This window comes from Phlebotomus papatasi, chromosome 1 (genome assembly GCF_024763615.1).
Source record: "Phlebotomus papatasi isolate M1 chromosome 1, Ppap_2.1, whole genome shotgun sequence".
Classification (NCBI taxonomy): domain Eukaryota; kingdom Metazoa; phylum Arthropoda; class Insecta; order Diptera; family Psychodidae; genus Phlebotomus; species Phlebotomus papatasi.
The window spans coordinates 112061157-112086763 of record NC_077222.1 but is presented as its reverse complement, the minus strand read 5'-3'; the positions used below and the strand labels follow the sequence as shown (position 1 = coordinate 112086763).

At 33.7% G+C, this 25607-nt stretch overlaps 3 protein-coding genes and 1 long non-coding RNA gene across 16 annotated transcripts in view; 3 read left to right on the top strand and 1 right to left on the bottom strand.

Moving 5' to 3' along the window:
- LOC129798757 (CREB-regulated transcription coactivator 1) overlaps positions 1-6566 on the bottom strand; it is a 43855-nt gene extending 37289 nt beyond the window's left edge. For 8 of the 13 annotated variants that reach the window (XR_008751455.1, XR_008751456.1, XR_008751457.1 and 5 more), the window contains exon 1: positions 6198-6556. Coding sequence is in view for 8 of the 13 variants with exons in the window: in XM_055842085.1 (XP_055698060.1) it covers positions 6198-6311 (114 nt within the window). In the remaining 5 variants the exon portion in view is untranslated. Of the gene's footprint in view, positions 1-6197 lie in introns of all 13 variants that reach the window. The other 5 variants (XR_008751459.1, XM_055842090.1, XM_055842091.1 and 2 more) reach the window with 2 other exon arrangements.
- An 825-nt stretch (positions 6567-7391) lies between these two features.
- LOC129798769 (myotrophin-like) lies at positions 7392-8246 on the top strand. Its single transcript, XM_055842110.1, has 3 exons — positions 7392-7601; positions 7682-7792; positions 7856-8246. The coding sequence occupies exons 1-3, from the start codon at positions 7533-7535 to the stop codon at positions 8024-8026; spliced, it is 351 nt and encodes a 116-aa protein (XP_055698085.1). The 5' UTR covers positions 7392-7532; the 3' UTR covers positions 8027-8246.
- Positions 8247-8313: 67 nt separating this feature from the next.
- LOC129798761 (protein prenyltransferase alpha subunit repeat-containing protein 1) lies at positions 8314-12660 on the top strand. Its single transcript, XM_055842101.1, has 3 exons — positions 8314-8759; positions 8880-9235; positions 10750-12660. Exons 1-3 carry the CDS (start codon positions 8683-8685, stop codon positions 11478-11480), a joined length of 1164 nt encoding a protein of 387 aa, XP_055698076.1. The 5' UTR covers positions 8314-8682; the 3' UTR covers positions 11481-12660.
- A 1660-nt stretch (positions 12661-14320) lies between these two features.
- LOC129798770 (uncharacterized) lies at positions 14321-25568 on the top strand. Its single transcript, XR_008751460.1, has 2 exons — positions 14321-14731; positions 21426-25568. It is a non-coding gene; the product is annotated as an uncharacterized LOC129798770 (long non-coding RNA).
- The last annotated feature ends 39 nt before the right edge of the window (positions 25569-25607 follow it).

The following is a 25607-nucleotide window of genomic DNA, read 5'->3' as shown; positions in this document are numbered from 1 at the left end:
GTTGTGTCAGCCTCAAGGGGACCCTCTGTCACGCTCCTCTAATAAAAATTACTGAATCAAAATTTAGCGACAGAATGATTGAGAAAAATTAAAAAAAAAATGAGAAATTTAGTGTCTTTGTTTTGTTGCTTTGTGATTTTTTTGAATTTGACATACAAGCTACTGGAAGGTATTTTTGTGTAGATCAATATTGATTTTTTGACGAAACGGAACGCTGGAATCATCAGCAAGTTAATGCTTAAGAAATTTTGTTAAACTGAGACATGGATAAACTTAAAATTCGCAACAACAAATACTCAAGATATATTAAGCCAAATGAAATAGCAGCTTGAAAGATAGAGTTTAAAATCTGAAAAATTATAAAAACCTTCATACAGAAAAGTCAATATTATTTGAAATACACTTAATTCCAACATGGTTTGATTATGATTGGCTTCCAACAGAGCATAAAATGTCAAATTAAAATTAATTTAAGAAATAGGAACAAAGTACAAAAAAAACTACTATAGTCAATCGACTTAAAAATTTAGAAAAAGAGACATTCGAAGATCTCATCCTATCAATCACACTTCCGCCACCCACCCACCCCAGTCAATTCCACTTGATGGAATGCCAATTTTTTACGGAAGAAACGTGAGCTAGCACCACCCACGGAGCCTCCTCTCAACGAATCCACATATTTCGCTGTTTTGCAATTGAAAGGAGGGACAGAGAATACACGAAGCTGGAAAATTGCGGCAGAATAACATCCCCATTGATATCGAGGGGAGGAAATTGTATTACTTTTGTCTCCTATTAAGTTCATTGCAATGTTTCACATATTGATAAGCAGTGGCGGACCAAGGTTACTTGACGTTTCTTCTGGTACTATTTGTATGCTTTAAGAATGAGTATTTTACGAAATAAATGAACATTTTTGAAAAATATATCAAATTTCAATTTTGAACAGAAACTGTTATGTTATTTCTTACATCGTAAGCTAAAGCGGGATATTTAAATCACTTTATTATAAGGATTTGATTTGAATTATACGTGACATGCATTTTATTAAAATGACCAGTAATAGATAAGCCCAGTTAAGCTTATGGTAGCTGAGATTCTTTGCGGGTAACCTCAAAGTGCTTGCGACTCAGAATGCGTTCTCTTAAGAAACCTATAAATTCAAGATACTAAATTATAAAGGAAAATATTTATATAATATAGAATTTATCATTATTCTTTGAATTACGACAGTAGAATCTAAAGGCACAATTTGTGGAAAATACTGTCCAAATTTTTCTCCATAATGATATGTAGGATTAAATGTCAAATTATTTTTTTCTTTCTCAAAAAAAAAAAATTATTTGTTCCTTGAGCTCGATCTATGAGAAAGTGCTCATGCTTTCCACGGTCCCAAGCATCATAATGACTAAATTTTTCCTATGTTTCTGATTAAAGGAGACTCCGCAATATATTTTAAAAACAGAACACTTTCCCTTAGTTTTAAAATATGGGTGCGTTGAGTCAAATTTATTGAAAAAACATAGGAAAAATTTAGCCATTATAATGCTTGGGACTGTTCAAAGCATGGACACTTTCCCTTAATACATTTTTACACACATGTAAAAGCTTAATGAGTTATGTTGCCTAATTTTGACGTAATTTTTTTGCAATGTGTATAAATGTATAGGCCTTAAAATTGCCAAAATTAGAGAAGAATCATAGATTTAATTTAAGTGCTCATTTTAGAAAACGATATAAACATTTTATAAAATGATTGAGAATAAGAAAGTTCATCGTTACATGGTTAATTTTTTGGTTCTTTTTACATTTTGTCGCCTTTTTGACAGCGCGACCGGATAATCTCTGTGATCCTCCCCTAGGTACGCTCCTGCATATAAGATAGAATACAGAAACGCATCATAAAAGAGATGCTGAGTGTCGTTGACAGGGTGTACAGTATGACATCACATAGAGTCCCGCCATCAGCAGATCTCATCTCATCTGACCAAAAATGCAATGAAGATTGAGAATAAATTCGAATGACGTAAATTTTTTGGCAAATTTTACAAAAGTGGTAAAAATAGATTAGGTAATCACATTTTAAGTTAAATAATATGCTATTATTTTTGTTAAGAATTCATAAACTTCTGTGATTTCCAGGTTGGTAAACGTTTTTGTTTTATATTGCGTAATCTAGTGATACAGATGTTTCCAACATTTGAATAAATTGGAAGGTGAAATTTTACGTAACCTGATAAGTTTCGCTAATTTCACACATGCATTAGTTATTTTTTCTCGACTCTGAAATTCTTATATTGCTGAAAATATTTCAGTGCAAGAAGTGTTGAAATTTATAATTAATGAAGTGCGCATGGATTTGTTTACTAAATTTGATATAAAGCTTGAGCCCGATTAAAGGACATGAGATTTTGTTAGTATTATAATGGGTGAGATATTTAATAATCTCGCCTGATACGCTATAAAATTGTTTTACTTGAATTTAAGGAACACCTAATATAATATTTTAGTGTAAACATGTTTAAAATTAAGAGGATGTCAAAAATTGGAATTTTGACTTAATATGCTGCTCCTCGATTTTTTATTTGGAAATTTCTTCGGTCGTAAATTAGGTGCTTCTAAATTAGGGACCTAGCTAGGACACTATAGCACTTTTAAATAAATAAAACCTTTATTGTCGCTGTAAATGTGATTTTTGTGGAGACCGCCTGGAGGCGGTCTTACCCGTTAGAGGGTTAACAACAGCAAGAAAACGAAATTTTACAGAATTGCTTTTTTGAGAATTTTTTTTTTATTTTTAAAAAAAAACTAAAATTTATCATGAAAAAATGAATATAATATAATAATGCTGGCACAACATTCCATGAAGGAACTAGGCCTTCCCACAAGGGGATTTCTAGACATGCATTATTATTTTTTCTTGTACGGGATGAGGTTGTCAGTCCCATGCCCGTGGAATCAAGTGCAGTGAAGCTCACTGGATGCAATACGAATACCTTTAACGCCAGAAAAATTCCTGGTGACCTAAAAGCGATTCGAACCCGGGACACTTGCGAGTGCTCTACCACTTGACCCATTGAGTGCCCCGAAAAAATGAATATATATAATTCAAAATCGAGTATATAGTCTTAAAAAGAATAAGATTTTCTTTGAAAAAAAAAATTAAAAACAAAATTATCTTTCAAATAAAAAGAAAATTAATTTAAAAAAATCTCAACTGTTTTCGAGTTATATACTAGAACACTTTAAAATTTTCTTCAAAAATCGCAAGTGAGAAATGAAGTGCAAGCCATGTTTGATACTCTGCATATGGCGCCAGGATTTTTTTTGGCAAAAAGTAAAAAATATGTGTAATACATTTTTTAATGTGTACTACAACATATGTAAATGGCCCTAATGTATTTACTAAAGAATTAGAGATTTACATTTTTTTTAAAGGCTGTGTTAATATCTGCTTCAGATATTTTGTGAAAAGTTGAAAATGCACAGTAGTGATATACAGTATGACTCCCATAGTCAACCCCTAAAAATTTTAAACACAGTGAAAAATATTGGGAAATTCCAGGTTTAATGCCAAATTTTTCAATTACTTTTGTTAAGAACCTGAGAATATTTTTAACAAGTGAAATAATAAATACAACAATTACTAACTTAGAATATTGCAGATAATATAAAAATCAAATGAATTGAATTTGTTGGAGTCATGCTGTAATTTCAATTCTTCTACAAATCTGACTTAAATTCCAGCATCCTCCTTAGCCTTGATGTGTAGCTTATACCAAAGGGTTAAACCTTTAAGGACAATAGGGGTCACCGGTGACCCAAAAATTAATTTTTTTCTAAAGCCATGTTTCGCTCTAAAAAGTCAGAAAAATGACTTTTTCTGACCCCCAATTTTTGACCCTCTCGTCCTTAAAGGAATAATAATAAAGGAATAATAAAGCATGAGCTTAACCAAAAAATTCACTACAGTATACTCTTTCAAATTCGAGCATTTGGGACCGAAATATCACCCGAATTAGAGAGAAATTCGGGTGCCAAACTATTTGAAATGCAACGATTTTTTGTCCACTGTACACTCATATTAAGTTTACATACTCATACTAATTGTGAATTACATTAAAACTTTATAATAATACAAAACCACATCATAATGAAGGCAAACCAAGGCAAATTTGGGCATATTTGCTTTATTCGACTATCATAGGGGAGACTGGGGCAAACTTGTCAAAACGCATATTTAATTCTTTCACAAGCTCTGAGAAAACTTAATCGTTTTAGAAATAGGCATATTCTTATAGGAAATTTACTGCTTTACAACATTGCAGAAGACTATTTTCCTCTAACTCGAAAGACATATGATTTTCGAATCATTTTGTAAAAGTCGACTTTGTGGAGATTCTCAAAATTGCTGGGGCAAATCTTGTCACTCTTCGGATAATTTGTGACGGTTTAGTCTCGCAAACGTTAATAATATCAAATAGACATATTTTTATAGGAAATTTATTCCTCTACAACTTTGTTGAAGATGAATTTTCTCTATCTTAACGAGAACTGTGCTTAAATTGAGCTAATCAGTATTGATATTTTCTGTAAATCCAATATTTCAAAAATAGGGATCAAAATTTCATAATTTTTTATTTTACATAATCCTTCCTCGAATCACTTGGAACTTTGTAAGTTTAAGAAGATTCACGAAGGCTATCTATAATAAAAATTTCGAGCCTCAGTCTCTTTTATTTTAGAAAATAGGGATTATTGAAATTTTCGTTTTGACAAATTTTGACCCAGTCTCCCCTATAGTCAAGCTTGAAAACTTTAAACAGTAGCCCGATCTTAAAAGAGCCGAATTAGCGAGAGTCTACTGTAATATGCTTGGAAAATAGCATCGAATTCACACTTATAAAAAATGTTTACAACTGTCACAGTTTCACGCATGTATGACATTTCTTAAAAGTAATTCAGAACATGATTCAAGGGATAAAAGCTAACATATTTGTAATTAATACTATAGTCTTTTTTATATAATTTAATTTGATGAAAAACAGAGCTTGGAAGAGTTTTTAGAGAAATTTGGGTCGTATTGTGAAGTAAAAAATAACGCTTCACTGCCAATCTAAATTTTCTAATAGGAATTATCTCAATGAGAATCCTACTAGTATCACCTGACTGGTTTGTTTCTTTGCTTCATAGTGATATGTCCAATTTTAGAGTTTTATTGTCCCCAAAAATTTTAACATAAATTATGGATATGTATGCGCCCTGAAAACTTGGTGAAGATTTTAACCAAAAATTCCACTAAAATTTCTTTTAGATATGCCAGTAAGAAAGCATTCCGCGCAATCAATCTCTTCCATCTGAGAAGCAAACGATTCTTGTTGTATACACAAAATCATAAGACTGAGAGAATTCTTCCTATTCGCCAGCCACAAGTCTCTCCTTCTCGCGCGCGCCTTTACGAGAAAAAAAAGCTAATTTGTACACATTAGATATGTGAGAATGTGTGCATTTGACCCCCCTCCATTTCTAAAAGTTTACACTCAAATGGTGGTATTTGTTGAAAAATAAAGCGTAATTATCGAAAACACAATATACATTTTGAGTATTTATGTCCCAATGGAAGCTGATTATGAATTGAATTTATAATCATTCGGATGAGCACAATTGAGAGCAAGTGCGGCAGGGAATAAAGGCGCACTCCCATGTTGTTGCTCCCATTGAAGATGAGGATCCAGAGAGTGAGTGACTGCGGATAAGCAATTTCGTTGTTCACTCGTCCGATTCTCTTCTGTTTTCTTCCATTAAATTGCCATTTGCGCCCTGCACAATCAACACGGAAGTGATCTTCGGAGCCGTGGGAGAAAATTTCCTATTCCCCAGAAAGATTATGTATGCCTATGCAAATTTTTGAGAAAGCACCAACTCAGCGCCCTTGTCTTCTCCCGGACATATTACCCCTTAAAGTTAATCTACTAGCTTATCGTGATACACCTCAAAACCCAGATAAATATCTAAACCAAGATCATTTGCACTTCTGTCCCGGATGACAATGCAAACCCTGGATGTCCCGGGAATCCGAAAGCACGTATTAAAAGTGCAATTCAGGGAGAAGTTTTTCTCATAGTAGCCTAAAACATGACTGTTTCCAATTTGTGTCGCAATACCACGAAAAAATGCTTGGATAGTATCATCATTACCTTGGATGTGGCGTCCGATACTTCGCGCATTATCTTTTCAAAAGCAGCTGTCTCCTCAGCCTGTTTCTGCTGGAGCAGAGCAATTTTTTCGCTGAATTTTCGCGGATTTGCCATGGCTGGTAGTGCAACAACAACACCATAAACACAAGTCACCAATTGTACATAACTCTTCCACACAATCACCTAATATTTAATGTCTTTTGCAATTTGTACACCTCTATCACCTATTTTATGGGTGTTTAATGTTAGAAATTGGGATGAATTTCCATATTTTTCCACTTTTAGCACACCGATAACAGAGAGAAAACATTCACGCCATTTTATTTTCACACTGTCATGCATGACAATTGAACAATTTTCCATGGAAAGCTCATGGCCATTTACGTTAAAAGCTTTTTTAACGAAAGTCGAGTAGCTAGCGGTGGTGAAAATACCCAGTGAACAAAATGCTGTCAACCTACGAAAGCCCAACGCGTAGCTAGTTTTTTTTTTATAAAAAGGGTTTTGTATTGGCTATTTGCATTTATTTAGTTTAGTGGTAAAACAAAACAGACGTTACCTCTCGTATGCATGGCTGGCAAATGGCAAAAAAGAAATACAATTCAAATACAACCGTCGTTGCAACCGGACAAGGTATACAACAGTAACAGTAAACAGTATGACTCCGGTGTGTAAACAAATTATTAGGGGAAGTTTGACTTCTTTCTCTTTTTACAACTCAAAATGGCATTTTACTCAAATTTTAAGCTTAGGACTTAACTAACATATAGAATTCTATTCAATATATATATCCTAAAAGTTATAACACGAAATGTAGAAAACGTAGAATGAGAATATAATTATTAATTAATTTATTTATGAATTCTTAAATAAATTTTTTGCGAAATCCAAAACATCTGATCATGTTTGTTTGTTTTTTTGCGTTTTTCTAGGAAAAAAATATCTGCATTCTGAACACTTTTGTTGGTATTTCCGTAATTTTTTTCTCACAAATTTTTAAGTTTTACAAAAACCGAAATAGTAAACAATTCTAATCTAAATAATTTTTTTAAGTCTTTAAGTCTTTTAAGTCTTTAAGTTTTTTTAATTGAAAGTTCTACTTATTGTGATGTAAGTGTAGGTGATGTACCATGTACCCCTTACTATAGCATACTCAACCGCTGATTCATGAGATATATAAATAAATTGACAATTCTTGACAGATTGCACACTGAACGCTGGGATATTTGCTTGTTGAAATTTTCTAATTGCGATATTTCTCAGATTATTCTCCAATATTTATCGAATTCGCACAATTCGCATATATTTCCCCACTAGTAAGTTGTCCATAAGACAATGTCGGAATTCGTGTGGGCGGTGAAGAATGGAGACTTGTATCAAGTGAAAGATTTTATAGAGAAGAAGGTAATATTGAGAATTCAAAAGAAGGTGGCGGAGCGGAAAGGCTGGGAAATGGCTTCCCGTGACGATTGTCTTTTTTTTAGGGTGTGGACGTCAACAAAGATATTGATGGTCGGCGCCCCATTCACTTTGCTGCCGACTATGGACAGACGGAAGTGCTGGAATACTTGATTACGAAAGGGGCTGATGTCAACGTAGGTGTTTAGCTTAGCCGGAAGTATTTGAATAAGAAAGCCGGCTAATTGATCTGCTTTCAGGCTCGTGATAAGCATGGTATTTCTGCCCTATTGGCGGCAATCTGGGAGGGACACACGAGCTGCGTGAAAACACTCTTGAGACAAGGTGCCAGCAAAGAAGGTTCCGCTCCTGATGGCACAAGTTACCGGGATGCAGCTGAGAAGCCAGAAATTAAAGAACTACTCTCCTAATCCAGTCCCAAAGTGGACATATTTTGATTTTCTTATTTTCCAAAACTGACTGCCTTGGGAATCTTCCAGGAATTTGTCTCTTGAGGGATTGTCAGGAATATTTTGTTTGCATTTTCATCATAAAAGTATTTATCTTTCATAGAATTATACAAATAATAGGATGCATCAATTATATATTTTAAGCTTTTTATATTCAAAAAAAGACGAGAAAAAAATTTTATTCTCCATGTTTTTTTACTTGTTCAGGTCCGTCGAAGTGGGTGTAATTTTTTTTAAATTAAATTTGACGAAAATTTTAAATAGTTAAAAGATTGCCAAATGGATCATCATGCACGTAAGTGAAATCTTTTAGATGTAAAAATTTACTGATATGACTGATATAAATCAAGAAAACATTTATTTATTTTTTTATTATCATCAAGTCATGTAATTATAAAACAAGCAATTCTGTTCAGCATAAAATGGAATTGGAAAAAGGAAAGAGCAAGCTTTTTAATGGAAAATAAAAAAAATAGTGACGATGAACTGTATTATCGACTGAACGAAGGGGTATGCATACGAACGCGTGTATGTGTGTTGTATTAAGAGGTAATTTACAAATGTCACAATCACGCAGAAAAATAGTGCAGAGTTTACCGTGAAAATCAGCGCAAAACATGGATTATAGTTCCAATGCGCTTTGTGAGAGGATTATCAGCGAGATTGAAGTGGTTTTTGCCAGAGATCCCAACCTGTAAGTACACTAGAACCAGAGATACCTGAGAAATACATTAAAATTCTCAATCCCTGAAAACACCCTAAAAGACGGGCATGAATGGTCCGAAGCAAATGATTTTTTTTGTTTTGTTTTCAGGGCCACCTTTGAGGTCATACCGATGCCTTCAAATCAAAACAAGTCCCCAGTCATCCACGTGGACCATAATTTTGGCCTCGAGTCATGGTGTGTGAAGCACATCTATGATTACTGCCATCGAGTAATACTTGAGTCCAGGAGTTCGAGGCATCCAAGCATTGCTTCTGTGAAGTACCTGAATGTAGCTATCCTGATCAATCCTGATGTTGCTATGTTCTGGAATATGCGTCGCCATTTAGTGCGCCAGTGCAAATTGAAGACGGACCGAGAATTTCACTTTTCTGCCCTCGTTCTCTCCAAGAAACCTAAGTCCAGCGAAGCCTTTGCGTACCGGAGGTGGCTGTATTCGTTTGAGAGTGAGTATAATACTTTTACGAGTTCCGGGAATTTTTTTAGCTGAAAATAAGAGTTTTGGTAAAATTTTGTGGTAATCTTGGAAGTTTCCTGTAACATTTAGTAGGTTTCCCGCGATATATCGTATTCCCGCCGATTTTTCCATTATAGTGCAAGTGATAAGTTTTCAAAAAGCTTACGAGCATTATATTCAAATTCAATTCAATCAAATAACAAATAAAGCATGTGATCTTTAGTTCTCCCGTTCTCCTAATGAATAATTACGAACGAAAATGTTCCTAAAGGCCCTTGAGGTAATCAAGATAATTGAAATAATTTAATCACATAAGCGAAATTAATTCTATTTAATCTATTCTCAAAAGAATTTTTGTTGAGCGTATCAGGCAATGAATAAAATATTTGAGAGATGAAGTATATTTAAAAGTAATATTAAATAGATTATCTTTTTACAAGTCTTTTAAAACCTAGTGCATAATTTCTAATATTTATGAAAGAGTTATGGACGAGCTATGCTATGGCCTATATCCTATAACTTATTTATTAAAGACGTATTTAGACGTATACTTTATAATTTAAGCTATTACCAAAAAATATCTACCATTTTTGTACAAAAAAATTGCAAAATATTATATAAAACAAGTGATAAGCCTAGATAAGCTTATGGTGGCTGAGATTCTTTACAGGTGACCTCGGAATGCGTGTACCTCGGGGTGTTTACAACTGCGTGAAAATTCGATTGTGAATTGAATTTTGGAGGTAACGAATCGCATCGAGTAAACTTGGGAAATTGGGACAGTAGTAAATACGAGATAGTTGTAAACACTGATATTTATGTTTACACTACTTGGACTTACGTCGACTATTTGTTCAGGGAAGAAGGATCCATATACTACATACTACCTATAAATCCATATAGATCTCGTCCTTTGAAATTCAGTATTTAATTAACACTAAACCTACCGACCGTTTTTGGTCGTTTTTCGGTCAAATGACAAAACCAAATACTCAACAGGATACTCAACAAATTTGTCTCGGAAAAGAGCTAAAAATTTAAATTTGAGCACTAAAAAATATATTACATGCATATTTTAAGAAATTCATACAATTTGATAGTGACATTTTTTTACCTTTTAGATATGTGTTAAATTTACACCGGTCAATTTGATCGGGTTTTACCAGTTTCCCCTACTCAAAAGCTCCTAAGTAGGGGAAAGCGCGCTACCTTTAAACAACTCAAGCTTCGAACAATTCTTTTTTTTTCAATATATTTTCAATCAATTTGTCCCATTATAATATTATATTTTAATAGCTAGTCCAATGCCTCAAATTTTCTGAAAAGATCCATAGGTTACATCCATTAAGAACATAAAAAAGTGAATTGTCCGAAGCTTGAGTCATGCGAAAGTAGCACGCCTTTCCCTACCTGTCTATTTTATTAATAAAATAAATTGGACTAAAGTATAGTCATGTTGGTTGATTGATGATGATAATTAAGTGAAAAACAATTAACTTTCAGGTAGAGAATCGATAGATTTGGCGTTTGAGATTAGCCTCTGTGAGCGCTGTGCGGATCGAAACTCGAGCAACTACCATGCTTGGAGCCATCGACTTTGGGTTTTGGATCAGGAGCCGCGTTTCCTGCACTTTGAGATTTATCTCACAGAGAAGTTCATCCGGCGTCATATCAGTGACTACAGTGCCTTCCACCATCGTGTGGTGGTGCTGCGAAAGCTACTGCAAGTAGGTGAGATAGAGAGCGAGGAGAACAGCGACTACTCGTCCCTCTGTGACCTGATCGACTGTCTTCTGGGACCAGGAGTGGCTGTAGGCAAAACACCTAGCGAATTGCTTGTTGTATTGATTCCCAATGCTCCAGCTACAACAAGTCTTACCTGGAGTGACAATAAGCAGTTCAAGTCCCTTCTGCATTGCCTCAATCTGGCGGCATACGATTTGCAACTAACGGAAGAGTTGCGCGAGACATTTGGGGAGCGAGAGGGTTTTGAGTTGCATCGGAGGGCCATTGTGCAGTTCATGGTGGAGTCTTGCAGGCTGTTTGATGGTTGTTTTGCTGGGGACCCAGAGGGAGTCAATAGTAGCATTAACAATTGCCATTTGCCACCAGCCACAAAAACTTCTCGACGTGAAAATCAGTTCCTGGACACCCTTCGGCTGAGGGAGGCTCAACGAAGTGAAGCCACTCGGAAGTGGTGTCAACTTTTCTTAGACTTGCCCTGTGATGGTTGAAAGATGCGCGAATGACTAGGCACTTGAAAAAATTTAAAGGTAGGCAATTTCTTCATTTCATTCTCTTCTATAGGAAAAAATCTTCTGTTTTTTTAAGTACAAAAATAATGTCTCGAACACTTGCAATAATATTTCAATAGATTTTGCGTACTTTGCATTGTGAAAGATTAATACTGAACATTTTATGACTACATTAAACAAATGACAACAATACTCAAAGCTCGTTAATGCAGAATTTTATAACTTAAAGACAAATATTTACAATATATAGAAAAATACAGAATATGTTACCATTTTTTTTAAGTAAAAGAAACGCAAAATATCTCAAGAATCAACAGAGGTGTCTCAATATTGACTTGGAAGTTTTTACAGAGCTTTCTGATAATCAAAGATAGTTCACTATTATATTCTTTTTCCTAATTTAATTGTTCAATAAAGTGTTGCAGGGAAGATATTTTTAGATCCAATTTTTGCGACAATTAACTTAGGAAAATATAAATTGAAAAATATTTAATTCAAAAGACAATGGAAAAATCTTTAAATTTGCATCTAGTCTAGATTATTATTAAATAAAAGCAACATCAAAAGAGATGGTCAGTTTATTCGATAGAATAAATTTCGAAGTGGTTTTGACAAGAAAGTAAATGAGAAGTTTGAATTAGTATAAGATACATTTCAGTGAGCAAATTAAGCTTAAGATTATAGAAAAATTCCTTTTGTAATGATACAAGAACTAATCAACAGTATTCTAAATTGAAATGTACGTTATACAATAGAAATGTCTGGAGTAAATTTATAAAATCTCTAAGGCAAGTTTATAAACAACAAAAAAAAATAAATAAAATTGCTGAATTGAATTTTTCACCTCTGAAGATTCATCTCGTTTTTCAACTTCTATGAATACAAGTTAATTAAAATATCCGCAATATCTCAGCAGATGCATTTAAAACGTCGTCTTAAGCTTACGCATATACTTTTGCATCTTGGACAAAACAAATTAAAAAAAAGGTAAAAATGCAAATCAAATGAAAATACAATATTTGTGCCAAAAAAAAAGAAGCAACACATAGTTAAAGGTGTTAATTTATCAGTAAATTGAGTGATGAATTAATGATAGTAATATTGATGAGTTGAGATGGATGTGTGAGAGAAAGAATAAAAGTTAATTATGTTAATTTAACTCAGACTGTTGAATTATCGCTGCGACTTTTTTGTAGTCCTATAATCCTCTCTTTCTCTCCTCATTGATTGACAAAAGAGCTGATAAAATTAACTCTTTGCATGGTTTGGACTTAGGGGCTGGTGAGTAGAGAATACACGAAAATGACTCGTAAGAAAAAACTAGTCCTCAGTAAACTCAGACAACCTTGTATCTTAGTTAAGACTCTTCTTGCAAACCTTGGAGTGCTTGCAACTCACAATGCGCGGATTTTGAGAAATTGTGAAGAATGACAGGATAGATTATTATATACATAGTTCAATTTATGTTTCAACGTACACCGCTATCTTAGCATTGTTAACTAACCTCCAGAGAAAAAAAATGTTCAATTCCCTAGAAAAAAACATCAATGGTTTTCCCACCTTCCGAAGATGTCATAAGGGGTCCCCGTCAAAATCCCGAAAGCCAAAATCCCGAATTGGCCAAAATCCCGAAAGCCAAAATCCCGAATTCTTAAAAATGTCACAGCTACTCCCACGATTGTACCCGCGCTTGCTGGAGGCAAAGGGAAATCTTCTGTGTCTTAGGAAATTATTTTAAACACTTTCCTCCATATAATTTCATCCCTTTCAAGATTTTGAAAATTCGGGATTTTGGCTTTCGGGATTTTGGCTTTCGGGATTTTGGCTTTCGGGATTTTTGCTGCCACCGGTCATAAGAATATCTCTAAGTTCTCTGTCTTTCTAAAATTCCCATGGGTCCCGAGGTTCTCATAGAATACTCGAATTCTCCGCGCATTATCAGATTCCCAAACATTCCACACGGTACTCTGATAAGAGATCCCTGCCTGGATTAAGACTTCTCTGAACATTATATTTGTCTTTTTAACGCGTCCAAAAAAGAATAAGTTCCACAAAGAAAATAAAAGTTAAATTGAATTAGAAATGCATACAAGGTCTTGTCGATTTTTTTTGTCAAAATGAATGTTGTCTTTACTTATAAATAAGTATAATTTAATTGTAATAAATTTTATTAACGAATGTTGTTACGAAGCATCCAAAATAGATGTGTAAATTTACACAGGTGATATAAAAAGATAAAGGTAGTCTTAGTTCTTTTTCCAGAATCAATCGACATCTAAATCGCCATCTTAAACAAATTTCTACTTCTTGCTTTTGACACAATTAAAACGTTTAAATTTAAAACTTTATTAAATTACTTAGTTATTCTTCTAACTTTCTAGGCATTGAAATATTGCGAATTTGTTTGAGAATCGACCCAAAAACTGTATCACAAAGTCAATCTTTTGTCCACGTTATTACTCATATACACGAACTAAGTCATTCCTCTTTGAAGTCCAAACCAATCGTTGACACTACATCAGCCAGTTGATTGCCCCTTTGGGTATAGTTGTATATTGTAGCAGTGCATGGGGTGATATTCGAAGGCGATTCTCATCTATTTTTGGGGAGAAAAATTTACTCTTGAGTTACTTATCGTTTGACTAAAGGTGTTTGGACACGTCTCGTGGCCCGCTAAATGGTGCTCTCTTGTGCGCATTTAATAAATCATTTACCTGCCCCGTTTATTGCTTCACCTCGTGGTTGTTTTTACCTTCTCTCCCGCTCTCTCAATTACCCAAAATAATTTAGCGGATGTGTGGGTGGGAAGGGGATGGAAAATAATGCATATGCTGGTTCACGTGAATCAATCAATCGACTTTGCGGATCAGAGGAAAAATCCTGAGCGGTTCTATTGGCAATCTCAGTGTATTTCAGTGTGTTCGAGGGAGTTGAGGTGTTGTACATTTTACTCTCGCGGTGATTCTTTTTCCTAAGCGCACTACAGTACAGGAAATGGGAGAGAGTGAAAAGTGGACAGGATTGCTTGCAGTTCCGGATTGTCGATTACACCGCTCAAAGAGCGATAGTCATGCCAAGGAGAAGCGGAAGGAGGAGTCAAGGTGTCAGATCTCACGGTCACAGATCAATGTGGCTGTACTGGATGGTGATGGATGTTCAGTTTCAGCCACAAGATCGCTTATAAGTCAAACTATCGCTGTTACTTCTCATCACTTGGGAATACAGTTCAGGTAATTTTTTTTTCTGAGATTCTTTATAGTCTCATCTATTGCAATCAACGCAAAAAAATTAAAGTCATCGGAGAAGCCTTATAATAGCAAAGGAGCATGAATTATATCCCCTTTAGAATCTGAACTAAAGTTTAATAATAATAATTAGATCATGAAAATTAAAGCAGATACGGTTTATTTTATTTATTTATATTTTTTGGAAATAATTCTTTAATATATAATATTCTGTATTTAATAATGTATGTAATAATATTTTGGTCAATTGATATTTATTTTTCTGAATTCCATACGTGAAGTGGTACTTCGTAAATGGTGGTTTCTTGAGCGGTTTTGTCCATTATAGGTGATTCGTAGGGTTTGTAACCTTCAGGATAGGATATTAGAAATGCGACGCACAGAAACTAGTACTTCAATTCTCCTTTTTTGTAATTGAGAAGCAGTATAAGTCTCCATTTGCAACAAATTCATTTTAAATCCTTGTTACATAACATGAACCTTCCTTCCTCTACCTACGAACATATATGGTTTTAAAACTCTATTACGTAAGATCGTATTGCGGTCATCATACAAACAACATCTACTCCGATAATATTACTTTTATTAAGTTTAAATTACTCTAGTAACATTCAGTTCAGTCTTATGGACATTTCTTCTGAAAGTTTGAGCTCATTTTAACCCTTCGTTTTGTTACTGCCACTAATTTTGCGTGACAAATCAGAAAAAAAAATTTGTTCAAAATTTCTCATTTACAAAAGCAAAAAGATATCGGTTCAAAGGAATCTGATTAATTTTTTTTTTTACTGAAAGGGTATGTCATTTTACTTTGTATATTTTATTCAATAAATTTTAAAAGAAATTAAAGTGTAAGTTTCGGAAGCAAAATAATGAGATAATGGGGATCTCAGTGGTGCAATAGGCAAGACCGTTGGCTCTTAACCGGATGAGATCTCTAACCCGACTCTCAGAGTTGTAAGTGCGAGTCCTGCCCGGAGCAAAGATCAGAATGTCTGATTTAGACTATTTTTACATGCAATAATAACGTAATATAATGCACCGCCTTCCCCCAATAACTTTGGCAGAATGAAAGAAGCATTGGCATCACGGCAAGGCGCCCCTAGGCGGTCTGTAATGGACTTAGCAGATTCTTCCAATACGGATATAGCATAGTAAAAAATAATTTCCTTGTATTACTATATCTCGATACGATTATTAATAATAAATGAAAAATTGATGTTTTTTTGAGTTTAATAGACCATAAATTATACTGAACAAAATTATTACTTTTTTTTGCACATTAATAAAAACACGAATAGAGAGATATAATTGTTAAGTCAACTTTTCTGAAGTCCTTGATTTAGGCTTGCCCTTTGCTTGAAAATTTATGGCCATTATCAATCACGAATTGCATGTATCAAATGAAATATTCCTACTATTGTAGGTTTGATTATTTCGCTCCTTGGAAATTACAAGGGGTCAACTCAATCTGAGCCATTTTTCAGGAGACAGCATGAAAGATTCAACTTTTGTATCTCAATTAAGTATGTCAATAAAAACAATTTAATTCTTTTCTATTTGTATGAGCATTATTATAAACATCAAAACACATATTTTTACCTTTCAAAATATGTTTTTTTTTATGAGAGCTCTTTGTCATTCTAAAATGATGCCCAAATTTTCATGAAAAGAATGACAAGGGATCAACTTGCTTGAGTTAGTCCCTTGTTTCACAAAAATTTGAACGATAAATCTATTTTGTGCCCCTTGACTTCAAACAAAACCGAGCAAGCAATCATAAAGAGTAAAATTTTGAAAAACTTTTCTAATAACGAAATTTATTGACTAATACCATCTGAAATTTTATTAAATTCTCTGCCTGAGTGCATTAAAACCTCAAAATCGCCAAAAAGTGAGTTGGCCCCTTGTAATTTCCAAGGAGCGATTTGATTTGAAACAAAAAGCAGTATTTGATGATTAATTACATTTTACAATATTTTTAATGAAAGATCGGAATTAAAAAATAAAAATACGTATTTAAATTTCTACTGACTTATTACAAAATCCAAATAACGACTTGTGTGCACACATACACTAAAGTAAGTAGCAGTTACTATGAAAATGATCGTTGGTTAGACTTCTAGATAGATAGTTAGATAAATAGATAGATTGTATAGGGATCTATACGATCTGTGGGCTGCAGACACTCAGGCTCTATTTAAGCCCTTTATGTCTAAATCTAAACAACAAACCTTACTCTGATTCTTTTGAAAACTGAGTGAACTGCAGAACATCCTGAGCTTCCGCTCTTTTGATATCCTCCAGTCTGAGCACTTCTTTCTTAAAGATTTTAATTCTCTGGCTTGAGAATTTGGAACAATAACATAAAATGTGTTCTACTGTTTCCAGACTCTCTCCAAAACCCCTGCAAGTTGAGGTAACGTCCACACCCAACTTTGCAAGATGTGAATTTAGCCAGTGTCCTGTGTAAATTCCTATAATTACCCTCTAGTTCCCCCTGTTAAGATTTAACAGCAGTTGAGATCTATTTAAATTCAATCCATCTATTACGGATTTCGCGAAACTACAGTCTTTCACTTTATTCCAAAGTGCTATATGCTCTACTCCTGTAGTTATATTGGTAGTAATCTTTCCGTAATTCTTTTTCAACTCAGAAGACTGGTTCAGGGCCTTGATGTGCACCAATCTTCGCGAGTTTATCTGCTATTTTTGGTCAGGCTTCTAATAAATAAATAATAATGAGAACAAGATATTCCAACTAGTCCTACTCACAAGTGAGATATTCGGGGCATCCATTTTATTAGTTTTTTCTTATAAAGGGGATGAGATTGTCACGGGACATGGAATCAAAAGTGCAGTTATGCTTCACTGAATGCAATTCGAATACCAAAATGCCAAAAAAAAATTCTGGTGATATAAAAGGGATTTGAACCCGGTACGCTTGCATCATTGAGCAAAAATGTACTACCAATTGAGCCATTGAGGTCCCTTGTTCAAATCTCTACTTAACATAATAATACTATGTTGGTCGAAGCAACCGAGCACTCACTCTACCCCCTTTAAAAAAAATACGTATTTAAATTTTTACTTCGACTACTGTATATGAATTTTTTATTAGTCAAATTCTCAAATATTACAATATTGACAAAAATACTGATTTTTTCAGGGTTGCCGTAAAGTGGTTTTATTATAAATTTTTAATGTAATGCTTGCATAGTGAATTAACTCAAAATAGGAATCTTACTTATCATAAGCTTAAATAATCTCAGCATTGATTATTGTGCATCAAAACGGATTCCCTTGGCCCATGCTTTCTCCCATGTCCTTCGCTTGGGGCATAGTAATTTGCGAAGCAAAGCGCACGCCTTTACCCCTCAAAGAGAGGTGCCTGAGAGAAATTCTCTGGCGTTGAAGTTTTCCACCCCGCCTGAAAGTTCTCACAGTGGCTTTAGAGATTTTTTTTCGCAATTTGTGAGCTTTGGTCATGTCTTTGACGGTAGCACTCTGAGAGAGTCTCCTTGTACTCATCAGTGGTGATTGTTTTCTCAGGCAATTCACATTTCAAAGTCGCTGAATAGTCTCAAGAAGTCAATTTTTTCTGATTCCTTCACGGGAAGTTTATCTATCCAAACATTCTATGTAGTAAAAAAGTGCATAACATATCTCTTTTCTTATCAACCTCATTTTATATGTTTCGTGCTAAAGAAGTTGTTTAGAGTGTGAAAAGTTTTAGTATAATTTCCGGGGTGGATTTAAACACAGAATTGTGTCCTCCCCGAGAAACATTTTCAAGGTGATTGCTTAAGTGAATGTGGCAAAAATAGTTCGCAAGAGGTAAATTCTCATTTAGACCTGTACTCTCTTAAAAAAAATCCTAGTCGTTTGAGGGGGTGGAAAATCCATGGATGGATGAAGGTAGTACATAAAAACAATCTCACATTTGATCCGATGATATTTATCCCGGGACTTGCGGTGCAAAAAGGTGAAATGGGCGACATTGGCTGGTGGAACTCCCTGAAAATGGATCGATAGTGAGAACACCCATTCTGTTTGGGAAAATCTTCCTCGGCACAGCTATGAGGGGAGAATGCGAGAGAACTTCCCATGCTCACTGCCAGACTTTTTTATGTCCCTCTCATAAATGAGTCCTGCTTCCCCAATTGTCGACATGGTTTTCCCAATTGACAGGGATTATTCTGGGCGGATGGGATGAAATATTTTTCTTATTCACAAGTGGATTTTCTTTCAATCATCTCCCATTCATCTTCGCACGGGGATTATAAGAGAGGCAAAAGAATCCCAGAATAATGCTGGATCACTCCCTTTAAATATTCGCGTATTAATAAAAAAAAACGAAATCATAACACATCTGCCTGAGTTGCCGGAAGTTTCTATCACAATTGGCATCATTGGCAAAATTCTCCCAGACTTTATACATTGATAGTCTCATTCCATACTATTTTAAGTCGATTGTTTATATAATATATTTTTCTCCGCGAGATTGTTGTACCCGTTGTACCTGAATTATAGCTTTGTAATTAAAGTAAGTTTGCGGTGGGAAATGAAAATCTTTAAAGGAAATTTTAAAATAAAAGACATTTAAACAAAAATTTTGTTGGATGAATATCAAAATATCAATTGAATACACATCCAAGACTAATTTAAACATTAAATTCATTTATCAAATCCCACAAAAAGAAACTAGGATATCCTGAAAAGTTTTTCAAATTAAAGAGAGACCGATTCAATAGAAATATGCTCTCGCGGTATAAGTATACTTTTCAGATTAGGAGGAAAAATTTTATATAAATCAAATTTCTCTCCCTTTTCTTCTCAAATTGCGTATGTTTAATTCCACACTTTCGCATTCTTCTTCATATGAGTATCAGAACAAATTTAATTTGGAATTAAGTGTAAAAGAATGATATAAGATTTTGGTTCGTGGAAGATTTCAAATTACCCATCAATTAAGAAAAAAATACGGAAATTATGGCTCTCTTGAAGTGTTGTATTTTTGAAATAGAATAGTGTGAACTGGGCCTCTCGGTCTATACATATAAAACATAATGTACAGAAAATCAATAAAGAAATTCTTGCATCAGATAGACATTTCCTAAACAGTATATATTCAAATATATTATTCTCACGGTATTATGCAAGAGAGGAAGGCAGGTCTATTCATACAACGAAAGCCTTTTCCTCCATTTCTCTATAATCAAAATAAAATCGAATGCGAGGAGAAAACGTTCCTTGTGATATACAGTTTTGCTGAGAAAATATATTGCTACAAAATTCATTATATTTATTAGTATTCATCATGTTTTTGGAACTGCTAACAAAATTTGCCTCTAGAGAGAGAAAATTTGCTAGAGAAAATTCAACTCACAGTTTTCTCTCATAATCATAAGGTTTCTTTTGGCACCACAAGGGATGATTTTTGAGGAAGATTGACTGCCCATAAATGTTATGTAATACACAAGGGTCGTTTTAGAAGAAGACAACATAATTTATTGATTAATCCTTTCGACATAAATTTAAAAAATCATGATAAATTCTTGATGTTTTTTTATATCAAGAAATAATAATTAATATAAGGCTTTAATAATGAAGTTGCTGCAGATAACCTAAAAATGGCATAATACATGGATAAATCGAACATTCAAAATAATTTCGTGTTACTAAAATATATTATTAAAAAGATAAAATCGATAAATTAGGGGCTATGTTAAATATAACCTAATATTGATAAAATATATAAAGAAGGCTATCTCTTTAAGTACAAAATTTCGTGATTTCAAAGATAATATTAATAAAAAAGTTATTAAACTTAACCTGAAAGCTAAAGTGACTGATACATATCAATTTTGCTATTTAAATTTTTTTAATCTATTTCTCAAATTGAAGTGTATAATTGTAGAACTGAATAATTGTTCTTGACTATCTAAAGTTATTTCTTTCTAATGTTTGTACGTAATCGTAAAGTAAATCTGACTACTTGAAGCCACTTTTGACAAAAACTTCTGCAAAATAAATAAATAAAATCAGTCACACATATTTTCTAAATGACCTTTGTATTGCGAAAAATGCACCCCGACAATATTTGTTACAGCAGCTTTGTGATTTACACCTTCATTGTACGGTCTTTCCTATATGGCTCTTGGCCGGATGAGATCTGTGACTTGACTCTCAGAGTTGCAAGTGCGAGTTCTGCCCGGTGCAAAGATCAGAATGTCTGATTTAAACCATTTTTACATGCAATAATAACGTGATATAATGCACCGCCTTCGCCCAACAACTTTGGGAGCATGGAAGAAATATCATCACGGGATGGCGCTTCTGGGCGGTCTACAATGAACTTAACAGATTCTTCCAATACGGGATATAACATTGTAAAAAAATATTACCTTGTAATGCTATATCTTGATACGAATAATAATAATAATAATAATGAACTAGAGTTTAAATAAACTACAAGCACTTAATAAATTCAAAATTTAGAATTTCAAAAATTGCGTGTTTGAGCACACTGCGAATTTTCTTACATTGTACTATTTATGACTTGCATTGACTTAATTTAATATGCTTCATTTAATTTTCATGATTTGTGGGTCTTGCTAATTTTCTGCCTTCACCGGATCCATCAATTAATTTCCTTTTTATTTAATGTCTCTCTTGTCAGATTACCACCACACCTTGGGCCAGTTGAAGCGCCTCCGGAGGATGCAGCCTTGGACTACATTCCGTAAGTTGATCATTTTTCTGTTTTGCTGAAAATCATCTTGTTAGTTTTTCCACCTTCCGCTCTACTTTTCACACCCATAATCCAGATTTTCTTGAGATGTTTTCTAAAACAAAATGGTAGGAAGAGTTAGTAGTGCGAAAATATCCAGGCACTGATGATCTTTCTCTCTGTCTAGTAATTGTCTCTTTTGGCATCATGTCAAAAGGCAATTTTCCTCACGCTGCAAATTTTCTTTGGTGAAGATTTTTACTCATTTGTCTCAAAATCGATTTTCCTGCCACAGAGCTCTCGCTCGCATAAAATATGACATCGCTAGAAAGGTCACAGATAAGGAAAAAAATATTTTTAATCGTATTCTTGTGGGTGGATTTTTTCTGGTTTTGTCAATTGCGATATTACTCAACAATGTGTGTGTTTTGATGAAATCTCCAAACCAATTGTTTGAAATTGAGATAGTGAGTGTTTAAAAAGAAATATCCATATTTTTTTTTCAAACGATAAGATAGCGATATTCGACATAAGTTTTGCTGGTATTGCAAGTAATTTGGCGTTATCAGCAAAATGAGTGTGTGAAAGAGATTCAATTAGCACAGGTGTTTCTATAATATCAAAGGCAATGCGAGTTTTTTTTAGTGTGATAATTTTTCTTTGAAGTCACAGTTATTGAGAGTGAAATAAAAGGAAACCTTCAATTTTGGCAAAAGTCAAGGAGTTACTTTGAACAAGGAAATAAGAAACTTGTTAGTAATTATTATGAGAAAAAAAACATGATCAGTAAAATAATTAAAATTCGTTAGTTAAAAATTAATTTTGGTCAGTAAAAAATAGACCAGTATAATATTGATTTCAATGGTCCATTGACAAATCGGCATCTAATGTGCTTACAATTGCAGACAAAATGAATAACTCATTATTACATACATGACAATAATAAACTTACATGACGATATCACTTAATTTAGCAGCACATTTTTATGTCAGAAAAAAATATTCTACATCCCTTTCTTTCTCACAAATAATCTCTATTCAACTTTTTTTTTATCTTAACTCTTTAAGGACGAGACACTTTTCGTTGACCGAAAATCATCAATTAAAATGAAACCTATAAACAAAATCAGTGAAATGTCTTACATCTAAGCTTGGAAAATCCAACAGAGTCTGATTTGGTGTATTTTTTGCTCCTATGGATGATAGGGACAGAAATACCCGAAAAAATTTAAGAAATTTTTGTGATTATACCAAAGAATGACAATTTTAAGTCTAATGGGTCTAATAAAAAATATTATGTATGAGTACTGAGTACGTATTGTATTTTCTATTCTTAAGAGGATTTCACTTAAAAAAATTGGAAGTATAAAAACATAAATTAAAATCATTTATCAGTGCGGTCATTTGAAAACTCGTCACTTTTGAGCTTAAATATTTACTACATAGCAAATAGTTAGAAGTAATAACGGATTAAATTTGATCAGCAAAAACCTGAATCTTTGCAAAAATGGGTATATTATATCATTTATTATTAACATCTGTGGGCCTACTGAAGATAAAATTAAAACATTTTTATTTTTCCTTTACCAAAATTTCACGAAATTGAAAATTTCATTACTTTTAAAGTTCTAAAACTTGAGTACTACTCAATCTTGATTGTTTTTAGACTAACATAATTTTTTTCGTACATCGTATAATAGTATAATTTATTATACCAAAGAAATAATGAGAAATTAGTTTTTCAAGCCCTTTAAAATCACAATTCTATTAAGCTTATCCAGATTTACCAGACTTTTTTTTAGACCTTCCTTACTTGCGTCTCAGGTGACTTATGACGCTTGTTTTCTTATATGGAGGTGTACATTAGTAACACTTGGTAGAGTACCATCCCCAGAGATGGTTTTATTGAGAAACACCTGAGAATTTATTGTGTTTAATTGTGCGGGTTTCTCTCTGTTCTTTCGCCAAAAAATTACCTACCCATTAAGCGAAGAGCTTTAATCCCAGCGAGGAAATATTTATTTAGCAGCATATTTGTTTTTGGCATTTTTCACACAATAATATCAAAAAATTGTGTACGAACTAAAGAAACTATATATATTATATATATATCTCAGTCAGTGTTATTCTATGGACAAAATATTATGTTCTGCGTGTGGCTTTTATCAGAGAAAACGAAAATTAAGAGAGAATATCATTGTGCTATTCGTGCGTGATCTTATTTCATATTCCGGAACGAGTGTCGACAAATTTGTGGCTGAAAGAGTTGGTAGATAGAAAAAAGCATATAGAGACTGTGTATCACACATAAGGCAACAAATAGCAAATGATAGTTGATATTAATGCCATAGAGACAGCAACTGGGTCTCTCCATTGTCACACGAGTGTCTCCAGTCACATCAAAAAAATGAATGGAAATAGACGGGAGAGTGGTTTATATTTGTAATGATAATTGAAACGTATGCGGAGTGTTATAAAAAAAATCGTGACAATTCGCCAACACTAAAAATATTCGCGAAATTTTTGCGATTCTTGCGTCTGAGTTTGTAATTTAGTCGCTGCGTGATTTCTGTGAATAGTTAATGTGTTGTCGGAGTCTCCGGAAATTTGTCGATAGTTAGAGAATAATTTCCAAGAACAGAGAAAACCGTTTTGAAAAATTAATGAGTAAAGGTATGAATGAATTTTTATTACTATTGAGGATGGTTTTATCAACTTCCGGGACCCGTAGTGTGGAAAAAAAAGAACTGTGAAAGAGAAAAAGGAATAAAAATTGCCATTGAGTGAATTATGTGACAAATTTACGAGTTACTACCTCAAACATTGTATAAATATTTATCGCAATCACGAATTTTTCACACAATTAGGCGACCAGCTGAGATAAACCAGCTGAAAGTGAACCTTTCCAAGGGAAAAGTTCATTATGTACAAAAGATATATTTACTCAACAATTATTGCAAGTGAATTGACTTTGTGTGTTTGTCATGTAATTTGAAGTGATGACAGAGATTTTTTGATGTGAAGGGAATACTGTGAAAGATACACTAATGAATGCTATTTGTGAGAAATTATTTCCGTTCCTTAGAAACGACTTAGAAAAGCAAAAAGAACCAGTAATTGCATAACTTCGGATGAGAATATATATTTTTTTAACCACTACTTTGGTGGAATCCAAAAAAATCACTTCCAGAGTATGTCACAGAAAGAATTACTTTTAGGTCATGCCTCTTTCAGGAGTTTTAGTCAAAATTAAAATATTCTATACCGTATTATAATATTTTTTGCATTACTTAAACTCTTAAGGAAACCATTATCATTAATAACGAGTAATGGGAAAACTCTGTCCAGTAAGAATGGGTTGCGAGGCATCCGAGGTTTTGCAAAATGTGGGATCTTAAAAAAAATTTATATACTCATTTAAGAAAGTTCCAAATAAATCTTTAAATGGTCAGTGAAATAACTAAAAGTATGACCTTGCAGTTAAACACTCAAATACATGCGATAAACATTATGATTTGAGTTTGTGCCATTGATTAAATTTGTGCAAAAAAAGGACAGTGTATAAAATTTGGAGCAATTCTCAAGGTACTCATACATGAAAATTGATCGTTTGGTGGATTGGAGCAGAATGCTCGAGGAGACTGAAGATGAAACCGTTGTGCTTAGGGAGAAGCATATTCTGTCCTTCGAGGCAAATCTCGCACAGGAAAAATTACGAGAAATTTACTGCAAAGGAGAAAGAAATCTAACCGATGAAGATGCTCAACTCCAGGACCTCGATCGAATATCATCCCTCCTTGGACTCAATCGCTGCCATTCAGTTGATGTTCCTCAAACTCATTACATCCCCTATCGACAGAAAGATGTTCTCAGAGATCTCCAACAGCACTCCTTCATTCACAGCAATTTGGCAAAGGATTTGCGCAAATCGATGCCAGATGAATATCCACACAAAAAAACCATCACCATTGGGAGCGTCTTTAAAAGAGACTCTTTCCTGCGTCAGAGTTGGAATACGATATTGAGGAGAAATAAATCGCAAAGGCGCAAATCCATGTCCACGGAAGATATTGCACGTGTAAAGTTGAAAAAGGTGGAAAAGTTATTAGAGGAAAAAAATAACAGTAGCAA

Bases quoted from the DNA above. Each gene is read 5' to 3' on its own strand.
- LOC129798769 (XM_055842110.1), top strand. From the start codon at position 7,533: ATGTCGGAATTCGTGTGGGCGGTGAAGAATGGAGACTTGTATCAAGTG. The intron at 7,602-7,681 runs GTAATATTGAGA...TCTTTTTTTTAG, and splicing joins AAGATTTTATAGAGAAGAAG to GGTGTGGACGTCAACAAAGA. The intron at 7,793-7,855 runs GTAGGTGTTTAG...ATCTGCTTTCAG, and splicing joins CGAAAGGGGCTGATGTCAAC to GCTCGTGATAAGCATGGTAT.
- LOC129798761 (XM_055842101.1), top strand. From the start codon at position 8,683: ATGGATTATAGTTCCAATGCGCTTTGTGAGAGGATTATCAGCGAGATT. The intron at 8,760-8,879 runs GTAAGTACACTA...TTTTGTTTTCAG, and splicing joins TTTGCCAGAGATCCCAACCT to GGCCACCTTTGAGGTCATAC. The intron at 9,236-10,749 runs GTGAGTATAATA...ATTAACTTTCAG, and splicing joins GTGGCTGTATTCGTTTGAGA to GTAGAGAATCGATAGATTTG.